General features: G+C 42.8%; 1 protein-coding gene across 8 annotated transcripts in view; it reads right to left on the bottom strand.

The window, feature by feature from the left end:
• Positions 1 to 1,543: 1,543 nt before the first annotated feature.
• Rora (RAR related orphan receptor A) overlaps positions 1,544 to 24,102 on the bottom strand; it is a 734,084-nt gene continuing 711,525 nt past the window's right edge. For all 8 annotated transcript variants that reach the window (XM_029481367.2, XM_085844758.1, XM_085844757.1 and 5 more), the window contains 6 exons: positions 18,600 to 18,721; positions 16,725 to 16,857; positions 15,836 to 15,943; positions 14,465 to 14,575; positions 12,680 to 12,792; positions 1,544 to 10,787 (listed from right to left, as the gene is read on the bottom strand). In XM_029481367.2, the coding sequence (XP_029337227.1) occupies positions 10,623 to 10,787; positions 12,680 to 12,792; positions 14,465 to 14,575; positions 15,836 to 15,943; positions 16,725 to 16,857; positions 18,600 to 18,721 (752 nt within the window). In that variant the 3' untranslated portion in view covers positions 1,544 to 10,622. The remainder of the gene's footprint in view (positions 10,788 to 12,679; positions 12,793 to 14,464; positions 14,576 to 15,835; positions 15,944 to 16,724; positions 16,858 to 18,599; positions 18,722 to 24,102) is intronic.

The raw sequence follows: 24,102 nt of genomic DNA, 5'->3' as shown, positions 1-24,102 counted from the left end.
GGCGGTAGCAGTGCAGGTCACATCAGGCTTTGAATCTTTGGCATCTTTTTAGCCATGCCATCTCAATGGCTTCTGAAGCAAAGATGAAAGTAGGATGTACATTCAGGACTTCATTATTGACCATTTCCATCAGCAATTACTAATCCCTAGCTATTATCTGCATGGTAACACTTCTTCAAGTGCTGTGGTGGATCGAACGAGAACGGCTCCTACAGGCTTATGTATTTGGATGCTTAGTCCCCAGTTGATGAACTGTTTGGGAAGGATAGGAGGTGAGGCCTAGTAGGAGTAGTTGTGTCCTTGTTGCAGGAAGTTTGTGGCTGGGGGGGGGGGGGGTGAGCTTTAAGGTTTAAGAAGCCCATAGCAGGCCCTATGTCTTTCTCTGCCCTGCTGCCTGTGGATCAGGGGTGTATAGCCCTCAGCTACTGCTCCAGTGCTGTGCCTGTCTGTCTCCCACCATGATGATAATGAACTAGTGCTATGAAACAGTAAGAAAGCCTCCAATTAAATGCTTTCTTTTGTAAGAGTTGCCTTGGTCACGGTGCCTCTTCACAGTAATAGAACAGTGACTAAGACATGTGTTCCCACAGGCTAAGAGGGTAGCTTGTATTGTTACACTATTTTTTTTTTCCTTTGCAGAATGAAAGTGAATGCATTTTTTTAAATGATCACATAATCAGTGTTCCTGAGGCTTGTGACATCACCAAATGCCTGGGCTTGAGAAACTGCAGATCCTGATGTACGAGGTCTTGGGTGGAGTTTGGAACTCTTCCTATTTATTTATTTGCTTGCTTACTTACTTACTGTTAAAATTTCTCTATTTTTATTTCATATGTATGAGTATTTTATGTGTATGAGTGTTTGCCTACCGGAACACATGCACACCACATGCAAGTTTGGTGTCCATGGAGACCGGAAAAGGTATGTCCTGAAACTGGAGTTAATAGACAGTTATAAGCTACTATATGGGAACTGGAAACTGGAACTGTTCTAGAGCAGCTAGTGCTCTGAATCACTGAGCCATCTCTTTTTGTTATTTGTGTGTGTGTGTATGTGTGTGTTTCTCCCTTTGGCGCTAAGGACCTAACAGGGCCTTTGTGTTTGCTTGCTAGGCAAACACTCTACCATTGAGCTAAATCCCCAACCCCACCTGAGCCACTTCTAACAGTCCAGGTAGTGCCACTGATGTTGGTCTATGGACCTTACTGACAATCAGAGCTCACTATGAGACCATTCATAGGAGGGAAGATACAATCAGAAGAGTATACAGTGCCACTCGTTAAGGAAGAAATTCGAGACAAATGTTCCATTAGAAGCTGAAGTTTTATTATAGGATAATAGCACACAAAGCACATCTAAAATTGATGTGTTCAATGCACTTTTAATAAAGGTACTGTAATGTTAAAGGTACAGTTTCTAAGTACAATATAACAACATCCATATTAGAATGAAAATCGGAGTATTTAAAAGACAACATTAAATCTCTCTTTTTTTTTACAGCTTGTATTTACAAAATGAATCAAAATATTTTTTTTTCTTTAAATTCAGGACTCAATAAAATAAACAGCTGGGAATATGCAATCTACGACTGTGTAGAGAGGACTGAAAAGAAAACCCAATGTCAGTGAAAAGTGGGGTGAGACTCTAGTAAAGATCATTAGCAAAGTTTTAGGTCCATACTATGGTTTTTAGGAATCCCATAAATGGTTTGCATTTCTAGTGTGACAGAAAACGAAGCTTTACATCCTGTACACAAAAGAGACAGCATCTTATTTATAGGTTCGGCATCGCTGCTTCCAAACTTTCACAACTACTCACAGCAGGCCAGTCTTGTCACTTGTAGAGTTGTGTGACATTTGTGTGATCCTGGAGACCCCCACACAAGTAGACTCAGCATTTCGTGTCCTCCAGAAGGACAATGTGACTCTTAGACTTGGTTGGAATTGTTAACTGTAAGACTTCACAGGCTTTATCAGTTTGCCAAAACACCCTGGGTTGGGGAGTGTTTTAGTTGGGTTGTCAAGTGTTGTTGACATTTGCTGGCCATGTGCAAGTGCAAAGAGAGACAAATCACTGCCCTAGGGAAGCTTGGGATACTAAACTGTGCAAAAACCAATCAATCAAATCCATCCATCCATCAAACAAACAAAATGTTTCAATCTCTCTTCATGCTAGACAGTTAAGGAATGGCGTGATTGCATTAGAAGAGATTTCTCTCTTAATTGTAACAAATTCACTTTAAAAAGTCAATTGTTGTCAGCTTTCATTAACCACCTGATTGCATTGATAATCAAGGGCATAGCAATAAAAATGGAAAATGTCCAGCATGGTGGGTAGGTACGCATTGTGATGCATGGGATCCACTAATTGTGACTTGAGAAGTTATCACCTTCAGTTACAAAATGTGCAATAAACAGAAACATTTGCTCTATGTTTATAAATTGCTCAAAAATCTTTGCTAAAGATCTTACAAATTCAGTAATATTACAGAACAATTCTAATCAATATTTAAGAAGGCTAATTACATCCTTAGTTAGATATTTGATACTTTAACAATGCCAATCAATCTTGGGTCATAGTGTTTACTTAGCTCATTATTAAACAATTTTTAAAACAAAGGTCCTTCACTCAGTTCACAGAACTGGTTGCCATATTAGAACATCATCCCTTGTTGAATTTATAGTATAGCCCAATGTATATGCTTGTACATCTCGTGACTCAGATGAGGTGAATGGCCTAGGGTCCTATCAATCTGCCATGACTATTCTACATATTATCTATACTAGAAATTAAATGTACAGTCCAGTCAGGTGCCAATTACAGAGTTCCCCAGTAAGGGAAGAAAGGATTTCTCCACTAAACAAAATTGTTGCTTTGGGATCAAGGCCTGTCAAATTATTTTTCAGCTCAGGAGATGTGATGTAGAGCTGAGCAACACACTTAAATAAATGGTAACAGGTTTTCATGTCTATATTTATGAACAAACTTACCCAACAGATGTCAAATATCCATACTAAGGAAGTAATTTTATCCTAATTAAATACACTCTAGAATAATTTATATAATGATATTATGTATTTAAAGAGAAAAGCATGTCCCAAATCTAGCACTCTGATACAGTTGCCAGTTGGGTACAGGTAGATATATATATATAGATATATATATATGTATATATATACAAATATATAGTTATACTCAGTGAAATTAACAAGACCCAAAGGTGGTTTTGTCTAGGAATAAAAGGGATATCTTTTTGTTGTTGTTCACAAAAGTAACTTATCTAGCACCACACATCAGAAAAACACAAAAATAGCACACTCTAGTTCTAAACAGCTATGTCTAAAATAGATTATATAGTAAAACCAGTATTACACAGCATATTGTGGATTTGATAAACAGATAAATATTTGCACTGAGTAGGCTGTTTATAATATAACATCTTATCTATACAGAACAAAAGCCAGAAAGTTAACTGTATAGAGGTGTGCAGAACAACATTAAATATTATGACTCAAAAGCAGGGTGAAGGTAAATTTGAAAGAAGAGTAGGAGAGAAAATGTGTACAGGCCGTTACAAGTTCTTAAGTTAATAGTAAATAAGGAATCTGTTGCTTGAGTTGAAGAAAGCAGTAAACAAGAGATTGCATTTACATGCAGATGTCTAAAATTTGTAGTTTTTAAAGTCTATGCACAAAAGTCATTTGTTTTATTGCTTGACATTCAGTTATGGCTAGATTATTTAACCTATTTTTTTTTGTACTTTGGAAACAAGTATATTGTTAAAGGTGCCATAAAAATGGACAACATTGAAAACGGTTTGTAAATAAACCACCCAACACTGCAGTTCTTTACAGATTAAAAGCCTTGTCTGGGGTTTGTCATAAGTTCAATATATTTAAACTGGGAAAATATGTTGTAGCTTGAAGCCTCCCATTGGCCCAAACATCCAATACAAAAACTTGTCTCCGCAAAAGGAGCACGCAGACAATACAGGTACATTTAAAGAAGCAGCCAGCTAATGTCCTACTGTCTAAAACATCCACCACTGTTGTAGATGAGATTTCAAACCATTATGATTAAGCAGAGAATTGGGGATTCAGGAAGATGTATACAGTACATACAGATGGTGTGTGTGTGTGTGTATGTATGTATGTGAAGTCATAGTCATTATATTGCTCAAGAAGTATCTGCATTTACATATGCAATGTGTTCAGTGATTATCATCTTCTTAGATGTAGTTACTCCTACACACAAGTCACAATGAATGAGAAAGGGATCATGCGTGAACACTGGAGAGAAGCCTGTTGTTCTGGGGGGAACAATGACAAGCACAGCCCATAAAGCTAACAGCCAGCTGTCTGTCATTAGCTTCTAGAAGACCAAAGAAAAAGCACAGGACAGCTAATGCAACAGAACACACGGGATGTAAACAGAGAACATGGATCTCTTCCAAACATTCATCTCCACTCTCCACACTGGACCCTGGGAAAGGTGGTTTCTATTTGGATCAAATATTCTGTCACCCATTTACAAGTAAATAAGGGACTGAATAGTGTTTATTGCTCTAAGTTCTGAGGGTATGGTCGAGCATGCTCAGTCCCCATCCCTGATGGCTTCCTGATATGAAGCCAGTTTTCCTGTTTGTTTTAAAAAAATATTTTGAGAGTCTGACAAACTGATCACATACAAGCATGCATAGATGCACACACACACACACACACACACACACACACACACACACGATCGCTTTTGAAGACATTGACAGCTGGCCTTCTCATTAGTTTAACAGCAGTGGGGAGGTCGCTATCATCAAAGCTGGTGGAAGCGTTTCATGCATTAGTGTTTCAGGAATAGAATGAAGACCAGCATGGCAGAGAGCAACAGTTGACCAGTATTTGACTGTTGCAACTGCATTTTTTGGGCACATATCTGATCCACAGTAAAAGGCTGCTGTTGTGGGGTTCTGCATCACAACTTTATGAGTAAGCAGTGGTTCTGTGATGGTATGTAAGAATGTCTATCACATGTGCATGTGTATGTATGTATGTATGTATGGAGAGGTAAAAGGGGTGGGGAGGGAGATTTCTGTCACCTACACTCCAAATACGTGTGAAGTATCAACTGTCACCCAATGGACAGACTTCTCATACTTTGTGCTCTCCTACTGTAATAAGAAGCTATGTAATTCTGCCAAGTGTGTGTTATGGGGCAGGGGACTCAGAACCATTAGCTACTCTAAGCTTCTCTGGCCTTATGGAAAGTGGTGCGTGGGACCTTGTGAACTGAACTGCAGCTCAGAGCATGGATCCCTTAAACTAAAGCTATGGGTCTGTCATGCAGGGACCAATTAGTCTTTCAAGGGCAACTTTTCCAGGAAAACAAACAAACACTTCCCCTCCCCCAAATCAAAAAAACTAGGGATGGGGAATAGGAATTGTGGTTTGCCCCTGGAGGAGAATACAGTGAAAAACCCCTTTGTTTTCTAGTTCTGAAGGACTCTGTTGGGGGCCACTTCACTGATAGGTTTTCCTGCTGGTTTAAAAAACATCTAAATTCCTACTACAGAGAATCTGAAATTGTTGAAAGGTGTGTTTCACGGGAGCATCTTAGTTTCTTAGGGAGAGTGCAGATAGGCTGCACTGTGCTCCCGATTGGGATGTCACTTCCGGATTCATCTTCCATTCACACTGCCTCAGGAGTTAATGTGTTTTGAAACACAATAATTTTGAACTCAACAAGATGAGATGGTGAAGAATTCACACAGACAGACAGACAGACAGACACTTCTCTACAGTTCGCTTGTGCCTTTGGAGGGATACTGTTACCATCATTGTTTTTAATAGTAAAACCACAATTTGTCCCAGTCCACTGGCCACCCTGTTTTAAGAGTTTTAGAAGTTCCCTGAGCACAGTGTTTCTGACTCTCAGCCCCAACTCCAGATGACAGGGCTCTGTCCTTGATACCAAGATGGATTGTCGTTCACAGTAAGTCAACCATAAGGTGCTTATTTCTATTATTATTATTATTTTTACCCTTTTTTCTACCAGTCAGCACAAAGAACTGTCAGAAAATAGCTTTTTATTATTATTATTATTATTAATATCATTTTAAAATAATAGTACTGGAAAGACATGACTCAAACAATCGGTGTTTGAAACAGTGGCTTTAGGCTGATTATCTGGCTGCCTCTCAACAATAACAAGTGATTCGATCGACATTCCATAGCCAAAAAACGAAAAAGGAAAATAAATCAAACAACAAACAGAAAAACCAAAACAAACCCAACAACTGTACAAATATGTGTTTTTCCCTGAGGGATCAAAGTACACCCGCAAGTGCTCTATGTACAGATATTGCACTAGGTAAGAATTAAAAGACTTGTGCAAAAAAAGCAACAAGGAGAGACGCTTGCATCCTACCGAAACCTCCTCATCAAGGCTTCTGCTAAGTTGCTTTGCATTTTGGAATGTCGGAACACAAACAGCCATCCCTTAGTCTAAAACAAAAAGCACGTACATCTACTATGGCACATTCAATGAAATAAAAAGTTTTCCAAAGACAGATAGGCAAATTCCATCAAGAAAATAATACAAAGTTTGTTTGTTTGTATTTTTTTTTTTAGAAAATTACATTACTTTCTTTCTTTGTTTCACATTACAAAATCTTTTTTTTTCTTTACACAAATCACATTTTATTGCAGGAATATTTCTAGTGCCATCAAATATTTATAGAGGGTTTAAAAAAATAGAAGTCTCTCTAGAGTGGTCCAGACAAGGCTTTGTATAGAATAAATCTTTTTTTTCCATCTTCTAGTTTTGATTTATGTATTTTGAATACATTTTCTTTTCCATTGACACTTAGTAGCCTAGAAGCGGTCTAACACACATACACACTTCATACACACAAAAGCCACACACCCAGGCAAACACGCTCCTTCCTCCCCTGACTCTCAGCCCACTCCCATCCACTCACAGAGATCTGGTATCCACTGGCTAAAGGACAACCAAACTTAGAAGCAGTGTCTTATGTCATGTTTTCCTTAAGTTAGGAAGGGTGAATCAGGATGTTAAAGACTTTGGGGGAAAAAAGTCCATGGATTTAACACAGAATACTGAGTGCTTTAAACAAAACAAACAAAAAACCAACCCAAACTCATAGCCTTAGCACATTTTGTGGTCTATCCAAAAAGTTGCTTTCAACTGCACTTTGGATTTCTTTGTGGCCAAGGCCAGTTTCTCATGATGTTCCTGAATCGTTTGCATGATCACAGTAACAACATTCAGACTTTGTATAAAAGCCTCATTTACTTTCTGTAGAAAGAAAGCTACCTGATGGCACTCTTGCAGCTGAGCTGACAATGATATGATTCAGTCTCCAGAGACTGGAGAGCCTTTAAGTTCAGGCAACTTTAACAACATGAACTATTAAGCCTGTGCCATCAACCACCCAGGGGCACTACACAAGTGGTTCTCACAATCGGGAAGAAAAGAAAAATGCCAAAGTTTTACATCCTGTGCTGGACTCACCGTGACTCTCAACTTAGGTACAAATCCTAGCCAGCTGTCCTTTCAGTTTCTCAGAGCACATCTGGCTTTATAGCTCCATCGCTACAATGTCGGAGGACTTTGCTCTGAAAGCCAGCTTTCTGCTTTTCTTTCAGGAATACCTGGAAGTCTCACCGCGATCTCCTGGTGTGTGGTAAAAGCAATGTCCCCGTGGCATAGTATGAGATCGGAGTACCTTGTGTCCGTGGTTTACATAAGGTACACACAGAATCCTTCCTGGGAAAATGAATTTCTCTGCAGTTCAGTATCACACACACACACACACACACACACACACACACACACACACACACACACACACTCTCTCTCTCTCACCCTTAGAGACGCTCAGCCAGCTCTCCTTAGTCACACGTGGACACTGGAATTGGGTTTAGTTGCTCTTTAGTGCGCTAGCACCTGAGGCTGGTCATATGCAGAAAGCTTTGGTTAAAATGAAGCTAATATATTTACTAAATCTATCCCCAAATTTAGTGAATCTGAAGAACTAAACAAAGGAAAAGCAGAAACCAAACCAAAACCTCACACCATTCCCTCACATAGGAGAAACAACAGAAGAAAAAAGGGCAAATAAATTACAAAACTGTACTCTCTTTAGAATATAAATACTATTCATCTTTAAAGGAACTATGTTTAAATAAAATTTTGATTTACCCCTTCTTGCCCAAATATAAATACTATATGCTGACCACTAACCTCTCCATATAAACACATAAAATTTTCTATGCTTATAAGAAATTTAAATATCACTCCCCTGTTTATGGTTAAACCCTTTCTATGTTTTTGAAAAAAAAATTAGATGTTATTTAGGCTTCCCCCACACATTTCTATACAAATAATTCCTTCCTACTTTCCAAGTCCCTCAGTAAATAAGGCAGAAAGTCAGTAAAGTTAAAAACTGTGATGTGCTCTGGGAAGCTGGCCCTGGGAACCTATCAGATAGACATCAGCAGGAGCAGAAATGCTGGCAAAAGAGTCCAGAAGGACCCTGTTGGCAGAGGAGGCAGTTGGGTAGATAGGGCTTCATAAACGTGCCCCTTACACCATAGAAGATGTTCCCTTTTTGTCTATAGATATAGTCTTTGATGCCAGACCAGTATCTTGTGACCAAAGTCATCTCCTAAATGCCTCCTAAAAAAAGAGAACTTATTTTTAAGGATTTGTTTTTGTTTGTGTCTCACTCTGTGTGTGTGTGTGTGTGTGTGTGTGTGTGTGTGTGCCCACAGAGGCCAGAAAGGGACACTGATATCTTGGGGCTGGAGTGACAAGCTTTTGTAAATTGCCTGCTTTGCTGGCTGGGTTCCAGGCTTTGGTCCTCTGATAGAGCAATCCACACTCTTGCCCACTGAAGCATCATCTCTCTAAGCCCAGGACGCACGATCTTAAAATATGCACACCTATGAACACAAAGCTCCTTTCTCCTTCCACTGGGGATTATTTTTTTAAAAAATGCAAAAAATGAATCAAAACCTCAATACTTCTTACCTGAACACAAAAGCCAAACTATCTTCTATATATTTAATAAAATAAATCACAGTCCACAGTTTTCTAGTGAGGATACACACACAAATGTCTGCAGCTGGCGCCACCTTCACTCTGAAGGCATATCTTAAACACAGGAACCAAATTCAACACTGTCTCCCTCCCTCTTCATCCACCATCTACCTCATACACAGAACAGCAGTCTAGAATCTGGGACAGCTAGTCTAGGGTCAGTTTACTCTGAGGTGACTTCTTCGGGCTCCCGATGCCAAGAACACAAGACCGTCAATAAATGCTTCCTGTGGGGAGTATGTTTGCTCCACATAGAATCTTTGAGTCCTTCTAAATAAGAGCTAGAATCCAGTAACTATCCCAGCTGCTAATTTGTTCTGAAAGCATCAGAATCGCGAGATGATACTATGTCTCTGTGACTACTGACTTGTGTTTAATGAGCCTCTCCTCCTCCGCCTCCCAAAGGTAGCATTTTAAAAACTTAAAAAAAAAAATGCACACATGGTTTAAGCCCACAGCACCAGACACTCCTTCAATTCTGGATGAAGCATAAACACACCCATTCTCAATTGCATGCAAAACAAAGTATGATTTAAGGAGCAGTTCATTACTAATTCCAAATTTACAGGTGGGAAAAAAAATTCAACATGTTGATTTCTGGATATGACCAGCCAGTCTTTTAAAAGTAATTGGGTTTTTTTTTTGTTTGTTTTTTCTTTTTTTTCTTTTTTTGTTTTTGTAAACAGCAGCATAAATACCTCCCGACGTACCTTCCAAGCCTTCTCAGCTAAACTTGTGTTTCTGGTGTACATGCGACACGGCGACAGTGAACACGCTAGCATTTAATTTAAAGGAAACAAAAAGGTGCAAAAACGGAAAGTGCCTTATCAATTCAACAGGAAAAGCTACGCCAGTCACTACATTTTATATTAATTAAAACAATATATAAACAATATCTCTTTAGCTATATATAGTCTTCATGCCCATTTACCCTGTGTAATATATTATAATGCTATTGTTGCGAGCGCTATGGATCCCCTTTTCACGCCATCCTGCTGACCGGCAATAATCGGTGAGAGAAACCAAAATCTTCCTTCATGACACAGAAAAGCAAGCTGTGCAAAGTAACGCTGCAACTCCCGCCATACACACCGGGGTCACCGATTAACGCTGGACTCTGCTGTTACCCGTAAGAGTCTGTGGGCAGTGAGCTACGAGAAGGGGACTCCTCCGACTGTAGTACCCTCCTGTCATATGCCGAGGTCAACCGCTCTAGAAGTTGAGACAGAAAAAGGGTCCATATCTGTAGGCATAGTGGAAATCATATGCATGAGCAAAACAAGTTCAGCTGTGATTGGATTGGATTGTTTCCCCTTTGTGCCTGAACCCCGATCACCACAAGATGTCTGTGCAGTGTTGTTGGCGCTCCAGGGCTGTGCAGGGCCATAGAAAGTGTCTCAGTTAAATTTGTCTTCGTTGTTATTGTTTCATTTCCTTTTTAAAAATTTTCTCTCTTACTTTCATGTTTGTACTCCAGATGTTCTAGAAGTGCTCGGGTGCGACATTTACCCATCGATTTGCATGGCTGGCTCAAATTCTGAAGTGAACAATTCCTTGTATAATGGAGGAAAATGGAGTCGCACAATGTCTGGGTATATTGCTTTAAATGCCATTAGCTTTTCCGTATGTCGTCCACATAGGGCTCTTAACGTAGACACCTTGCATATTAGCTGTAAGCAGGAGAAAGGACAGGATGTCAGGGAGGGCAGTCATGAGAGTGAAAACCAAGGAGTCAGGGTGACCTCCAACAACATAGTTTGTCATGGCGAGATACATTTGATGCTGCCTAAGCTTCCAGCAAGAGGAGAGATAAGTGGCAATCCTGTGTTAGAATATTTGGAATAGACCAAATATGTTTAGAAGATAAATAATTTAACTCCGAGAGGTATTCTTGCTCCTCCCTGTCCCCCTAGTGCTAGAGCCCTGATGAGGTTTTAGACTCCTCCCTGCTCCAGGGTGCACCATCTGGAGTCCCACTGGCTACCCCTGTGGGAAAGGAAGAGGCCTGCTGATGGAGAAGTGAGTGGCAGCCCTGGTCACTAAGTCACTACAGCTGGAGAGAGGAGTGCCTACTAAACACTGTGTGAGAATGCGTGTGAGTCAATTCTTTTGATTTAGCTTTTAATATTCTTTCTTTCTCTCTCTCTCTCTGTATGAATGTGTATACATACATATACACATACATATACATATGGATGTATATATACACATGTATATATATATGGTGTGTGTGTGTATGTGTAGGTCAGAGAGCAACTTTGGGGATAATTCTCTCTTGCCACCCTGTGGGTTCTGAGGGTCAAACTCAGATCATCTTGTCAGTGCCTTGAGCCTCTTTAGCCATCTCACTGGACTGTACGAGTAAATTCTATAGGCAAGCCACTCAGGGCCTCAGCAAATGAGCATCTAGCAGCTGAAGGTAACAGCCGTGACCTGCAGAGGTGCTTGTAAACTCTGCTGCACTGCACATGGGCAAGCTGCCCAGGGTTTCAGAACAGTCACTGTCTCTGGGAAGTGTCCTCAATAGCTCCTGTCTGCATCAGGCCCTCTCTGTAATAACAGCCCTCAGGCGTGGGCAGAAGGGACTTGCTATTTCCCTCCTGCTCACTGATCAGGTACAAAAGCAAAGCCACACCCAGTTTCTCTACTATGACCTCCCCAAACTATCAGAAAAAAAACAGAAGCAAAAAACCAGAAGCAATCAGGCAGGAAACCTAAGCCTCAAACATCTCCCTCCAGTCACCTTCTTGTACAGTAAAACATGCCAAATGGGCAAAGAATGGAGAGAGCTGCCGTTTCCAACATCAGAAGCAGCAACACTGAAAGATCTATCATTCGCTTTAGCTGCAAGAGATAATTAGGCAAAGTGAAGCCTCGTCCTTTTTTTAATACAGTACAGAAGTAGGAAACTGACGAAATACAGAAAGCAACGTATTGCTGATAACTAATGAATTTAAGAGAACCAGTACTAGAATATTTGGTTATCTTTTAGTCCTATTTAAAGTCTTCCTTCTGAATTTAAAGATATGCCTGCTTTACGTTAGTGTGGCATGTTGATCCTTTTTTACACTTAAGTTTAAAGAACAGGAAGAGGTTCCTGAGAGAATTAGTTATTTAAAAAAAAAAAAAAAGAGAGAAAGCGTTTTGGGTGGCTGGAGAAATGGCTCAGCAATTAAGAACAATAGTGTTCTTGCAGAGGATTAGAGTTTGGTTTCCAGCTCACAAATTTGGCAGGCCACAACTGCCTATGGTTTCAATTCCAGAGGATCTAGCGCCCTCTTCTGGTCTCTGTGAAGACTTGCATATGCATGCACCCCTCTTTACACATGTAATTAACAAGTAATAAAAGGCTGTTTCCCCAGACTGCTGCATTACTGCAGGAAACTCTGGGATCAATTATACTAAGTAGAGTCTAACTTGGGCCATGAGTTTTGGTTCAACAGAATTTTCTGACTTAGTAGCCTGTGCCATCATGATAACTTTCTACAACTTCCGAGGATACCCGTAAGCAAGCTTTACGCCAGAGGCTAGTTCTGGCCAGCCAGGCACCTCCGGATCTCACCTTTGTTAGAATTCCATCTTCTCGGTGGTTCTTCTGTAGGACGTGCTGAAGGGCTAGCTGAATTTTCTGTTGCAGCTTTTCTATTTTTACCTTTTCCTGAAGCCACGAGCGATCTAAACATGGAAAAGTGAGATGACTCAGCACGTTTCTCCAACACAGTGTCAGACCCATGTTCTTCTTGACCAAGACACCTTTTACTGTGCTATAGTGCATGTTTAAAGGGCCACAGGCCAGCTTCACTCTTAGAAATTTTGCTTCTGTAGGACGCAAAGGCAATCTCTGACGTATGCACCAGGGTGTTAAATCTTTTCACTGCCACTGGTACTGGGGGGAGGGAGGGTACTTCTTCTCTAAAGGACAGCTACATTATAGGACGGAAATCAAATGATTGCGAGTGAACCCATAGTGCCCGGCCTTCCCCAGGCCTTTCTGATAACTCTACTTCTGCAGGCACCATCCCACCTGTCCCATAGGCCTTCATGGAAATGCAATTGCTTTTTAATCCAGGGCATCTCAAACTGTCAATAGAATTTCAAATGATTTAAGGGTTGCTAATTTAGGAGTGTCTTTGTATGAGAATTCCACGGGAACATCTCTTCCCCAAGAGGCAGAGCTTCTGGGAAAAGAGGCTGGATGCAGACAGACTTGTGGATGGCAGTGTCTGCAAAGGCACATTGTCTCAGAGACTGGCAGCAAGAAGAGCAAACCTATTTTACGGGATCCCTTTGTCTTGGTATGTGGAGTTCGTGTTGGGTAAGGTTTTATCAAGCTATTACTTCTTTTTTTTAAAATTTTTAATATTTTTTATTATGTATTTTCTTCAATTACATTTCCAATGCTATCCCAAAAGTCCCCCATACTCTCCCCCCCACTTCCCTACCCACCCATTCCCATTCTTTTGGCCTTGGCGTTCCCCTGTACTGGGGCATATAAAGTTTGTGTGTCCAATGGGCCTCTCTTTCCAGTGATGGCCGACTAGGCCATCTTTTGATACATATGCAGCTAGAGTCAAGAGCTCCGGGGTACTGGTTAGTTCATATTGTTGTTCCACCTATAGGGTTGCAGATCCCTTTAGCTCCTTGGGTACTTTCTCTAGCTTCTCCATTGGGAGCCCTGTGATCCATCACTTCTGTGAGCATCCACTTCTGTGTTTGCTAGGCCCCGGCATAGTCTCACAAGAGAGAGCTATATCTGGGTCCTTTCAGCAAAATCTTGCTAGTGTATGCAATGGTGTCAGCGTTTGGAAGCTGATTATGGGGTGGATAATATTTTTAATCTGCATATCATGAGGTCTCTTTCTCTCTGTGTGTCTCTGTGTTTGAGAGGGGGATGCACGTGTGTGTATATGTTTGTAGAGGCCAGAGGAGGACGTCAAGTGTCCTGGCCTATCTATCACTCTCCACCTTACTCTCTTGAGACAGGGTCTCTCACTGAACTTGGAGCTGTGTGTAGCTGTGCTCAATGGCTTCCTTTTTGTTCCTTTTCTTCCTTCCTTCCTTCCTTTCTTTTTTTTTTTTTTAACGTGGGTACTGAGATTTGACCTCATGTCTGCACAGCAAGTGCTCTTGCTGCTGAGCCATCTTTTCACTCCCATAAGGTCTTTAGAAAAGATTTGTGTAGGGGGGGTGGTGGTTATACTTTGGAAAACTTTAAATTTAATAAGGGTGGCAGCTGCTCTTGGGAGTCCCTCCAATGTCGTACAACATGGAAAAGTCCTGTGCCTCCTGAATACACTCTGTACCTGGATGAGTCAGAAACTGCTCTACTTCTGTTTGATTCCCTTACCCGCTGACATCAGTACGAATGCAGAAAATAACGCGATTTCGTCTTCGGTCAGGTGCATAGAACACAAACTCTTCCCAAATTCAAACACAAAGCTGATGAAGTCTTCACAACCTGGGATTAAAATAAAGGCAGTTTAGGATGTCGGTGGTTACCCCAGGGGAAGAAGACAGGACAAGGTGAAGAGAGATGTGGAAGCTGGAGATAAGCTGGAAGAGTCAGAGCGTTTCTCAGTTGACTCGTTTGAAGCATTGAGAGAAATTGGCTTAGTCAACATCACCATTGCTAGTAACACCTTCTGGTACCGTTATCCCTGCCACCATCACCACAAGGTATTATCACCATCACCATCATCCTTAGCGCCATCAGTAGTTTCTTATCCACCACTGTCAGCTGCACATCAGGACCCTCTCCCCATCATGTAGTTCCTGGGCAGATAATTGCTTGAACAATGATCTTAAGAGTTTCCTCAGGCTTCAAAACCGCGCCGCGAGGGGCGTATGGTTAACATTCCCATTTTAGGGCTCAGGAAACGGAGACTTAACAGATAAGTAATGTACCTATGGTCACAACTTGACATTCGAAGCCAAGTTGTCTGACTTCAGAACCCTTGGTTTGAATGAACAGGATCGAATGGTGCAGTGCCCTGATCCCCAGATGCACGCTGGTGGTGTGATTACTGTAACCGCTCACCAAACTGAAAACCAAACGTGGAAGTCCTTTAAAATAACAATTCAACCCACCTAAGACTGGTTATGTTTTGTGTGTGTTGTATCTTGGTTTATATTTGTAATTGGCTGTGGGCTGCACTGCACTGAGCTAGATAAGCCTCCTGTCTCTCACATTTAAAACAAGCCATTTAACATATCCTGGGCTCCGCTTGTTTCTCCTAAATGGCAGCATTCTGATTATCTACATTTTAGAAAGTCAAAGCAACTTGTTTTATGATGCACATGCCATAGTTTTCTTTAGCTCTACTGGACTTTTTCAGTGTTTACCTTTTCGTAAATGGTTATTGTATGAGGCCAGGGATGGTGGGCTTTTCCATTAGCTTCATTTTATATACGAGCCATAGTCTTTCCATGATTTGAACACTGTATTTATTGAAAACCTGCTTTATTTGAAGCTGCAAGGGTGACTGTGAAAGCCCATGCAGTACTCACTCAATGGCTACCTTGCAACTGAACTCGAGCTTACATGTGACATAGACAAAGATATTTGCTGCTTGCCGAGCGTTTTATAGCAAGTGGCTACTATACACAGAAAAATAGGTGCATCACCCTTTAGCTTTTGTTCCACATAACCAGTTTCTATTGTGCCACATGCTTGTACATGATCCCCACTTACGGAGACAAAACTGTGAGATTTCCTTACCTAGGGATTTGAAGACATCGGGGCTAGCATACTTCCCATCAAAGTACACGGTGTTGTTCTGGGAGTCAAAGGCACGGCACATCCTGATAAACACCACCTCTAGCGAGCCTGCATGGAGGAAGGATTGTTTAGAACCGTCCCACAGACCTTAGTTCCTTTCTGAGGTACTGAAACAGATGCCTTCCTGAGACGGCACAGCACTTTGTGCCTGGGTTCTCAGTCTCACTGGCCCTCTGTCCAAAGGGGCAGAAGAAATGAAGACTGATTCACATTGCAGAGGGCAACATTAATGCATACTTATTACAACAATCCGGCCTAGGAATAACTCTTTGAGCCCAGAAGCATCTTTCCAGCAGCTCAGCACTAGGGCCTGAAGGGTGATAGTAAGATCTGAGAATACAAAAGTTCCCTAGAGGAGCCTTCTTCCCAGAGGAATAGGAAAATGGGAGGAATGCTTTCTAAGCCTATCTTTTAAAAATATATGTACACGCACACACAGAGACACAAATAACTAGTGTATGAGTGTTTTGCTTGCATGTATGTGTGTGTGTACCATGTATATGCCTGTTGTCTGTGGAGATCAGCAGAGAACACTGGGTCCCCTGGAACTGTAGTTATTTATGGTGGAGCCTCCATGTGTGTGCTGGGAATTGAACCTGGGTCCTCTGCAAGAGCAGCAAGTGCTCTAACCATAGAGTCATCTCCTCAGCATCCCCCCAAACACATCTTTAAAACGTTTTTACAAAAAGGGTTCAGTTTCTGCTAAGTATGCCCTGAGCTGTTATCACTGAAGAAAAGGCCTCCGACATCTTCCTTAGCAAGCATTTCTTTAACAAGCAGGTGAAAACAGGCAGGAAGCAGTATTAGGATTCACTCGCAGCACACATACCTGCTTTTAGAAGCACAATTTGATCATTTTGACACAGCTCCATAAATCCATCAATGCGTTTGGCAAACTCCACCACGTACTGGATAGCTTCTGTAATCTTGATGGCACACAGCTGCCACATCACCTCTCTCTGCTGTGAAAGAGGAAGACACATTAGCATAAGACTAGCTGGGAACCCTGGTGCAGCCAGCCTCGGGCTGGCTTCCTAGTTTGTAAAAAGCTTTCTTTGGAAATGGGTTAAAAAAAGATTATAGGATTAAAAAAAAATAGTCTCTGTTACTTAGGTTATAAAAGCCTGCTTTCGTATCCTTTCTGCCTACTGAGATTCCTAGCTTACAGTTTGAAGGTGATGGAATGGAGGGTGGCAGCGAGGTGGGGGGTAGAAAGTGAGGAATATGGATGTATGGGGCCAACAGCTCAACACAAGTCAGGAGAGCAATACACATCACTGCTTAGCTGTGGGCTACACAGTAAGACAAGGATCATCTTTTTCATGCAGTTAATTTATTTTAGGGAGTTTACCCATGCTCTCCTGGGGGTGGAGGGAAGAAAAGGGGTACCAACCACATTTTTTTTGTCTGTACCCCCTGAGCCAGATGCTTTATAACATCCCATTTCATATTATACACATTGTCTTCTATTCAGAAGCGACATCAAAACTCTGAGGCTTCCCAGCCAGTAGTACAGTGTAAGAGGAGCTGAGGTCGAAACCCTACTTCTCAAGGCTTGCTGGCTCTCCTCTGTGGCTGGGATGATGGGGCTACTTTGCACTGAGAGGCAGACTAAATGAGCTGTTGCTGGTCCCTCCTTCCCTCCCACTCATCACAGTGTCCTGGGGCTTTTTGCTTTGCTCCTCTGCTCTTCCGATACACCCTGTTGTTTAAGGTTGGTTTAAGGTTCTTTCTAATAGTATGATGGGGATCAAACCCTGGAGTTGAGTCCCATGAGGCCATGGTGTTAATGCTCTCACTGCGTGGTCACAGCCAAGGGATGACAGTTTCCTTCTATTTCACAGCAAAGGGAAGGATCCACCTCTATCATCTCCACGGTCCTTCCCTAGCCTGACTTTCTATGATCACTGGAAAACGCCTCCATATCTTCTCTTTCCAAAGGCAAAGTGAGTAAGTACCAGTGCCCTACCTGCAGCTTACCCTCACACTTTAGTGATCCCATTGGTCATTATCGTTGAAGGAAAAGCAAGTAGGGTCACCACCTGTCAGGCTCCGTTTTGGTTCTGAGCAGTTACAGCCAGACCTTCCAAACCTCATTCTTCTCCTCCTTTATTAAAGCTTTTATTTTTAACTGTGTGTGTGTGTGTGTGTGTGTGTGTGTGTGTAGCACAGAGGCTCAGGTCCCCTGAAGCTAAAAGTACAGGTGAGCTACTTGACATGGGTGTTGGGAATCAGACTCAGACCCTCTGGAAGAGCAGCAAGTGCTCTTATCCAGTGAACCATCTATCTCGCCAGCGCCGCCTTTGCCCACAATCTCTAGCCAACTATTTGTTAATCTAGAAGCATGCAGCACGGGGCCGAGAGTGCTTTCACCAACTCTCAGACCTCAGAAACTTTTTCTGTGGCATCAGGACAAATCCTCGCTCGTGGAGGCTTTCGGAAGCTGCCCGATCCAGTTATCCCAACTGGCACAAAGGAAGGACTTACGAAACCCAATAAACTTTGTTGCAGCTGAACTTTCACACGCTAGCATCTCAGGAAGACGACACAGCCCTGGACGTAAGATCCTGCTCAGAGACTTGAGCTCTGATGCAGGACAGTCAGCCTTGGTCTGTCTGGACTCTTGAATGAATGCCCTTCTCCAACCCCCATTCCCCTGCCCTCAACGTTGCCTCGGTGGGAAGAGAAAGTCCTCCGACTCTACCTTGTTCTGGTAGTTTTCAATCTCCTCCTGCAGGAAGGTCTGCCACGTTATCTGCTGGAGCTCTTCCCGCAAGTACTGGCAGGTTTCCAGGTGGGATTTGGATATGTTCTGGGCAAGGTGTTCTGGGGAGAAAACAGGAGATCACGACCATGAACAGCCACGTTATTTTAGGAGCCAATAATACTCTTCTGCCGGTGTCATCCACCTTAAAAAGCAACTCACTTAAAGCAATGTGCTGACATTTGGTTTCCTTTGTATAGCTAAGTAAGATGGAAGCCACCTGTGTTTGCGCCCCAGGGGATGGAGGAGAGAGGCTTTGCAAAGCCAACAAGACTGCTGGAAGTATGGTGGATTCAGAGACTTGAAGACTTTGGCCTTGTCATAGGCTTTCTGATCGTGTCTGGAGATGAACATGGGTTAGGTAGGAAAAATGAAAAACAGCCTCTTCTTGGCTTTTTGTGCTGTCCTGACAAAAGTGGTTCTTTAAAAGCCAGGAAATTATGTAAGTGTGCACATGTCTGTGCGTGAGCGCACGAGCATACATCTTTTTATTTCTGCAGTATGTGTATGTGTCTTCCTCAATTGCTCCCCTTGCTTCCCCCCGCCCCCCACGGTTGGGTCTTTCACTGAACCTGGAGCTCTTTGATTAAACTAAACTGGCTGGCAGTGAGGCCCTGGGTCTACCTCTGCCTCCTCCTCCTTCTCCTTCCCGGGGCTGTGCTTACACCATGCCCAGGGTTTTGGTTTGATGTTGTTTTGTTTTTGTTTGTTTTGTTCTTCCTTTCCCCTTCTCTCTCTCTCTCTCTCTCTCTCTCTCTCTCTCTCTCTCTCTCTCTCTCTCTCTCTCTCATATACATGGGACCAAAAAGGTCTTCATGTTGTAATGGCAAGCACCTTATTGATTGGAACCTCTCCCCAGCTCGGAAGATGCCGTCCTTTAACGATGACAACTAGCTATTACCTTTGCTTTTCTAGCAAACATCAGGACACACATTGCTGAGGCATGAACGGATTATGTACGAGTTTGGCAGAGAAAGAGAGAGAGACAGACTGACCCTAGACTGAGACTCTCTGGGAGTATGTGTCTGCCTTGCGATTTCTGAGATATATGACCTTGGAAAGTTGTTAACCTTTCTGTACTTTGCTTTCCTCTTTGGCAAAACAAAGAAAATGGCACTTGTTCATAGGACAGCTGGGAGAATCCAAGGACTCATACTTGGAACAGGGAGTGTCACATACCGATGCTGTATAATTGTTACACTGTGTATTAGGGCTTTGGTGATACTAAATATATGCCAAAGACATCTCTAGGGTTGATCACCTGTGTGTGGACAGACAGAAAAGATAATTTAAAATATCAGAAAGGAGGATGTGAGGCACATCACATCACAAGATAAAGACAGTGGCTATCATGCTCAGGATAGGAGAGATCAGGATTGGCTGGATAAACTTGGAGAATGCTTCTGAGAAAAGGAGGGATACCATGCTGGGCCCCAAGAGATGGGAAGGGTTGTCAGGAGGGGTCAATTCTATATAGAAGGGACTGTGGATGAAAGAACACATATGACATTTGTAAGGGGCAGACAGATTTGATGGTGTAACAGGGTTAAAGCAGACCTAGCTAGCTAGGAGCCCACCTCCTGAAGGATCTCGGATGTTTAGGATTGAGCCAGGATACGATATAATAATAGGACTAAGCAGAACCCTGGCGGGAAAGCCGAAGTATTGAAGATTGCATCTGGGGCCTGGGGGCAGAGGACAGGCAGCTTTGTGCTTGGGACCTAGAAAGGCTGGGGTAGGTAGGAGGGTCAGGTGGATAGCTGATAAAATGTAGATTGAGTTTTCGTGTGAAGCAGGACGTTAGTGTCAGGGAACAGAAGGTGATTCAAGGAATATTTAAAAAGCTGGACGTGATAGTACATGTCTGTAACTTGAATTGGATTAGGCATAGGAGGATGGACATGTATTTGAGGCTAGCCTGATCTATATAGAACATTCTAGGCTCGCATGCCTACATAGCAAAAATCCCGTCTCCAAAAAATGTAATGGAAATAGTTGATGGGAGTTTACAAACATAGGATCACGCCGAAAAGTGCTCATGTTGTCAGGGTTGAGTCCGTGGCAGGCAAGCCACTTAGGATGGCATAGAAAGTAAGGCTGGCGACAGTAGCCACAGAGCCCGCTTGTTTATAAACATGTTCCAGCTTCCGCCAGCCAGAAGGAGACATGTCTGTGTGAAAACAGCAAGCTCACCTCAACGCAATCTGAGACTGGAGTCTCCTTGGAGACAACGCAGAAGCATAGTAAACCCTAACAGCTCTGTCTGGCAACACACAGGTTACTAACAGAACAGCCTGGATAAATAGTATTTAAAAAGCCAAAGAAATCAAATGTAAACAGAAGAAAGCACTTCGAGGAGACAGACCAGAGGAGAAGCAGAGAAGCCTGCTCATTAAGATAAAAAGAATGGGTGTTAGAAAGCAGAAAATTAACGCTTACATAAAGAGCTCTGGCTAGGGAGGACAGTGTCTAGCCTATAAACCAAGATTTGTAGATTAAGACAAACGAGGCCCAGGAGGTGCTATGGGGCTCGCACTCTGCTTGCTCATCATTAACTCTTTTCCAGTTATGGTCAACATCTTATTTCAATTGATCCTGACAAAGGTTCCTGGGTGCCAAGTATGGTGCTACATGCCTGTAATCTCAGTGCTTGGGAGGCAGAGACAGGAGGATTTCCATGAGTTAAAGACCAGCCTAAGTGACCTAGTGAGCTTCAGGGGTACTGAGTGAAGCTCTGTCTCAAATTTTATCCAGGGCTGAGGATGTTGCTTAGAGGCAGTGTGCTTGTTTGCCGTGCTCAAGATCCTAGGTTTGATTCCTGAGCACTGCAGAAATGGTTCCTGGACACCCGGACCTATGTGGGGCTTTCCCACAGCCAATAGGAAGAGACAGTGACAAATGCAGTGCACAGAGTGGGTCAGCAGGGGGCAGCAGCTACATGGTGACCAACCAACTGCTCGGGCAGTGTTTCTGATTCCAGTCCATAATAGATCTGGCAAGGCTAATTTTTTTTTTTTTTTGTTTGTTTGTTTGTTTCTTCGAGACAGGGTTTCTCTGGGTAGTCCTGGCTGTCCTGGAACTCACTTTGTAGACCGGGCTGGCCTCGAACTCAGAAATCCACTTGCCTCTGCCTCCCAAGTGCTGGGATTAAAGGCGTGTGCCACCGCACCCCGGCAAGGCTAATATTTGTAAGACCCTTCACTATTTCTGAATGTCCCTTTCATCAAGGGAGAGTATAACCAGATCGCATAAAATCTCAGAAGTCAGTGTGGCTCTCAGGCTGGGTGGAGACCGTGGAGTCCTAAAACCTAGGAGTTAGGACACAAGCTTTCTGGGCAAAGCTCTGCCGCTCAGTTATTTTTCTTGCTTTGCGACACCGTGAGTCTGTCTCCCTTCTCAGTCCTGATGGTTTCGGTGCTGTCACGGTACCCAGGTATGTTCCACCTGCTGCCCTTGGACAGCACATGGCCATGGGTAGCTATGGATGCAGCTCAATGCAAGAAAATCTCAATTTTTCACTTTAATTATGCTGTGTGTGTGTTACAATCTTTAAACCTTTCAGATGTTTCTAAGATTTTTCTCTCAGACCTCAGGGTAGGACAGCACTTTTGGTATCATCTAGGCTAAATACACCTCATTTCTATAGATAGCATCAATAATTAACATTGGCACAGCAGTTGCTGTGTGGTGGAATATATATATTCAGAAGAGGAAAGATGGTGACAGTTCCCCATTTCTTTAGCTAGGCTCCTGAGACAATAGTGTTGCAGTTCTCCAGAGGCAGAGCTCCCTCTGACGCAGATATCATCTGGTTTCAGAGTTTGTGCAAACCTTTATAGACAAATGGATGCACAAGAGGGATAGTTGCAGCTTGTGGACTGTATGGCTCAGTGAGTTGTGCAACCAACTACAAAGCTGGGAGGGACCACAACCCACATAAGCCGGCTTCTTGTCTCATGGCACCTGATTCATCCACCATCTCTTGCACAAGGCACTAGCTAACAAACCCAGATTAGCACTTTTTATAAAACAAGCCTTGATTGTTTATCTGGAATGCATGGTTCAGGCACTAATAGAATGCCTAGGGCAAGACTTCCTAGTCGAGGATGAAGGCCTGTGCTGCTCAACATTCTGTGGGTATAATTGTTGAAAGATGGGACTGGACCCAGCTTACGTTCATGTACAGCTTACTCTCCTATTGTGCAATTTCACTTGCTTAAATTCTGATGACAAAGTTTAGCTTCCAAGAAGACCAGGATGCCCAGAGGGGCCATACCCTCTCAAAGAAGAAGGGGAGGGACTGTGGGAAGGGTGGACTGGGAAGGGGGGCAGTGATTGGGATGCAAACTAACTAACTAAGAGAGAGAGAGAGAGAGAGAGAGAGAGAGAGAGAGAGAGAGAGAGAGAGAGAGAGAGAGAGAGAGAAGGTACCACAGGACATAGGCTGTTGGAAAATTTCACAGAATAGAAGGCAGCTTTGAAGATGGTTCAGCCAGTCTTAGGCCGTTTTACGCCATCTTCAGCTCCTTTGAGCCACCCTGACACACAAATGTGATAGAAATATACCCCTTTTCAGAAGAATTCTAATTTAGTTTTCAGCTTGGTTCTATTTAAGTCACTTTATCCCGGAAAATGCTATAACCCATGGCTCCCAGACTCAGTGGGAGGTGACCAGTACAGGTGTGTCTACAGACTCGAGGGCACCAGCTTGGTCCTTTATAGCCCTAGTCATGGATTTGTGCACTGTTAGCCAAAATACCATGTGCTGGGGTAAGGCTTTGACTCCATTCTGTGGATCTGTTTCAGCCCCGACTAGCTGGCAGGCAAGCAGGCAGGCTCACGGTCGCTATGGAGGAGAGGCAGCAGGCCTGGGGTGAGTCAGGTCACTTTTACGTGGGAACGTGTCAGCTTTCAATCAAACCCTTATTCATTTTTGAAAATTTAATTTTCATTACGGTTCTGCTTCAGGTTCAGCTAACCAAGATCCCATGGCAAAAAAAAAAAGGGGGGGGGGTTGTTCTAGTTCAGGGGAAAAAAAATCAAACCCACCCCTGCTCAGCATGGCTTCTAGTTCAGAGGTTTCTCTGCTAATCAAAAGAGCGGCGGTGCACCTTTAGTGCTGTGCGGTGGTTAAAGAGCAGGCTTAAAATGCCCCGGCTCTCGAGGATTTAAATTTAGATCCATAAAGAGATGTTGTGTAAAAACCGTGAAGAACGTTCAATTTGTTCTATTTGGAGATTTTGGACTGGAAATTTTCACTTAAAAAAAAAAAGATGTTTTATGGGGTACAGAGGTGGAGGTGCCGTATAAGGAACACAGCCTTTATGGCTGTGAACTGAGGGTTTCTGTGCTCAAGTCAGAACCCGCTGGTTCTTTGCCACCCCGGGTCTCTGCAGCAGTTAATTGAAATATCCCAAAGGAGTTTAATAACCCCATGTACAGA

This window comes from Mus caroli, unplaced genomic scaffold (assembly GCF_978045245.1).
Source record: "Mus caroli unplaced genomic scaffold, Mus_caroli_1 scaffold_11, whole genome shotgun sequence".
NCBI classification, from domain to species: domain Eukaryota; kingdom Metazoa; phylum Chordata; class Mammalia; order Rodentia; family Muridae; genus Mus; species Mus caroli.
This window is presented reverse-complemented; position numbering and strand designations above follow the sequence as displayed.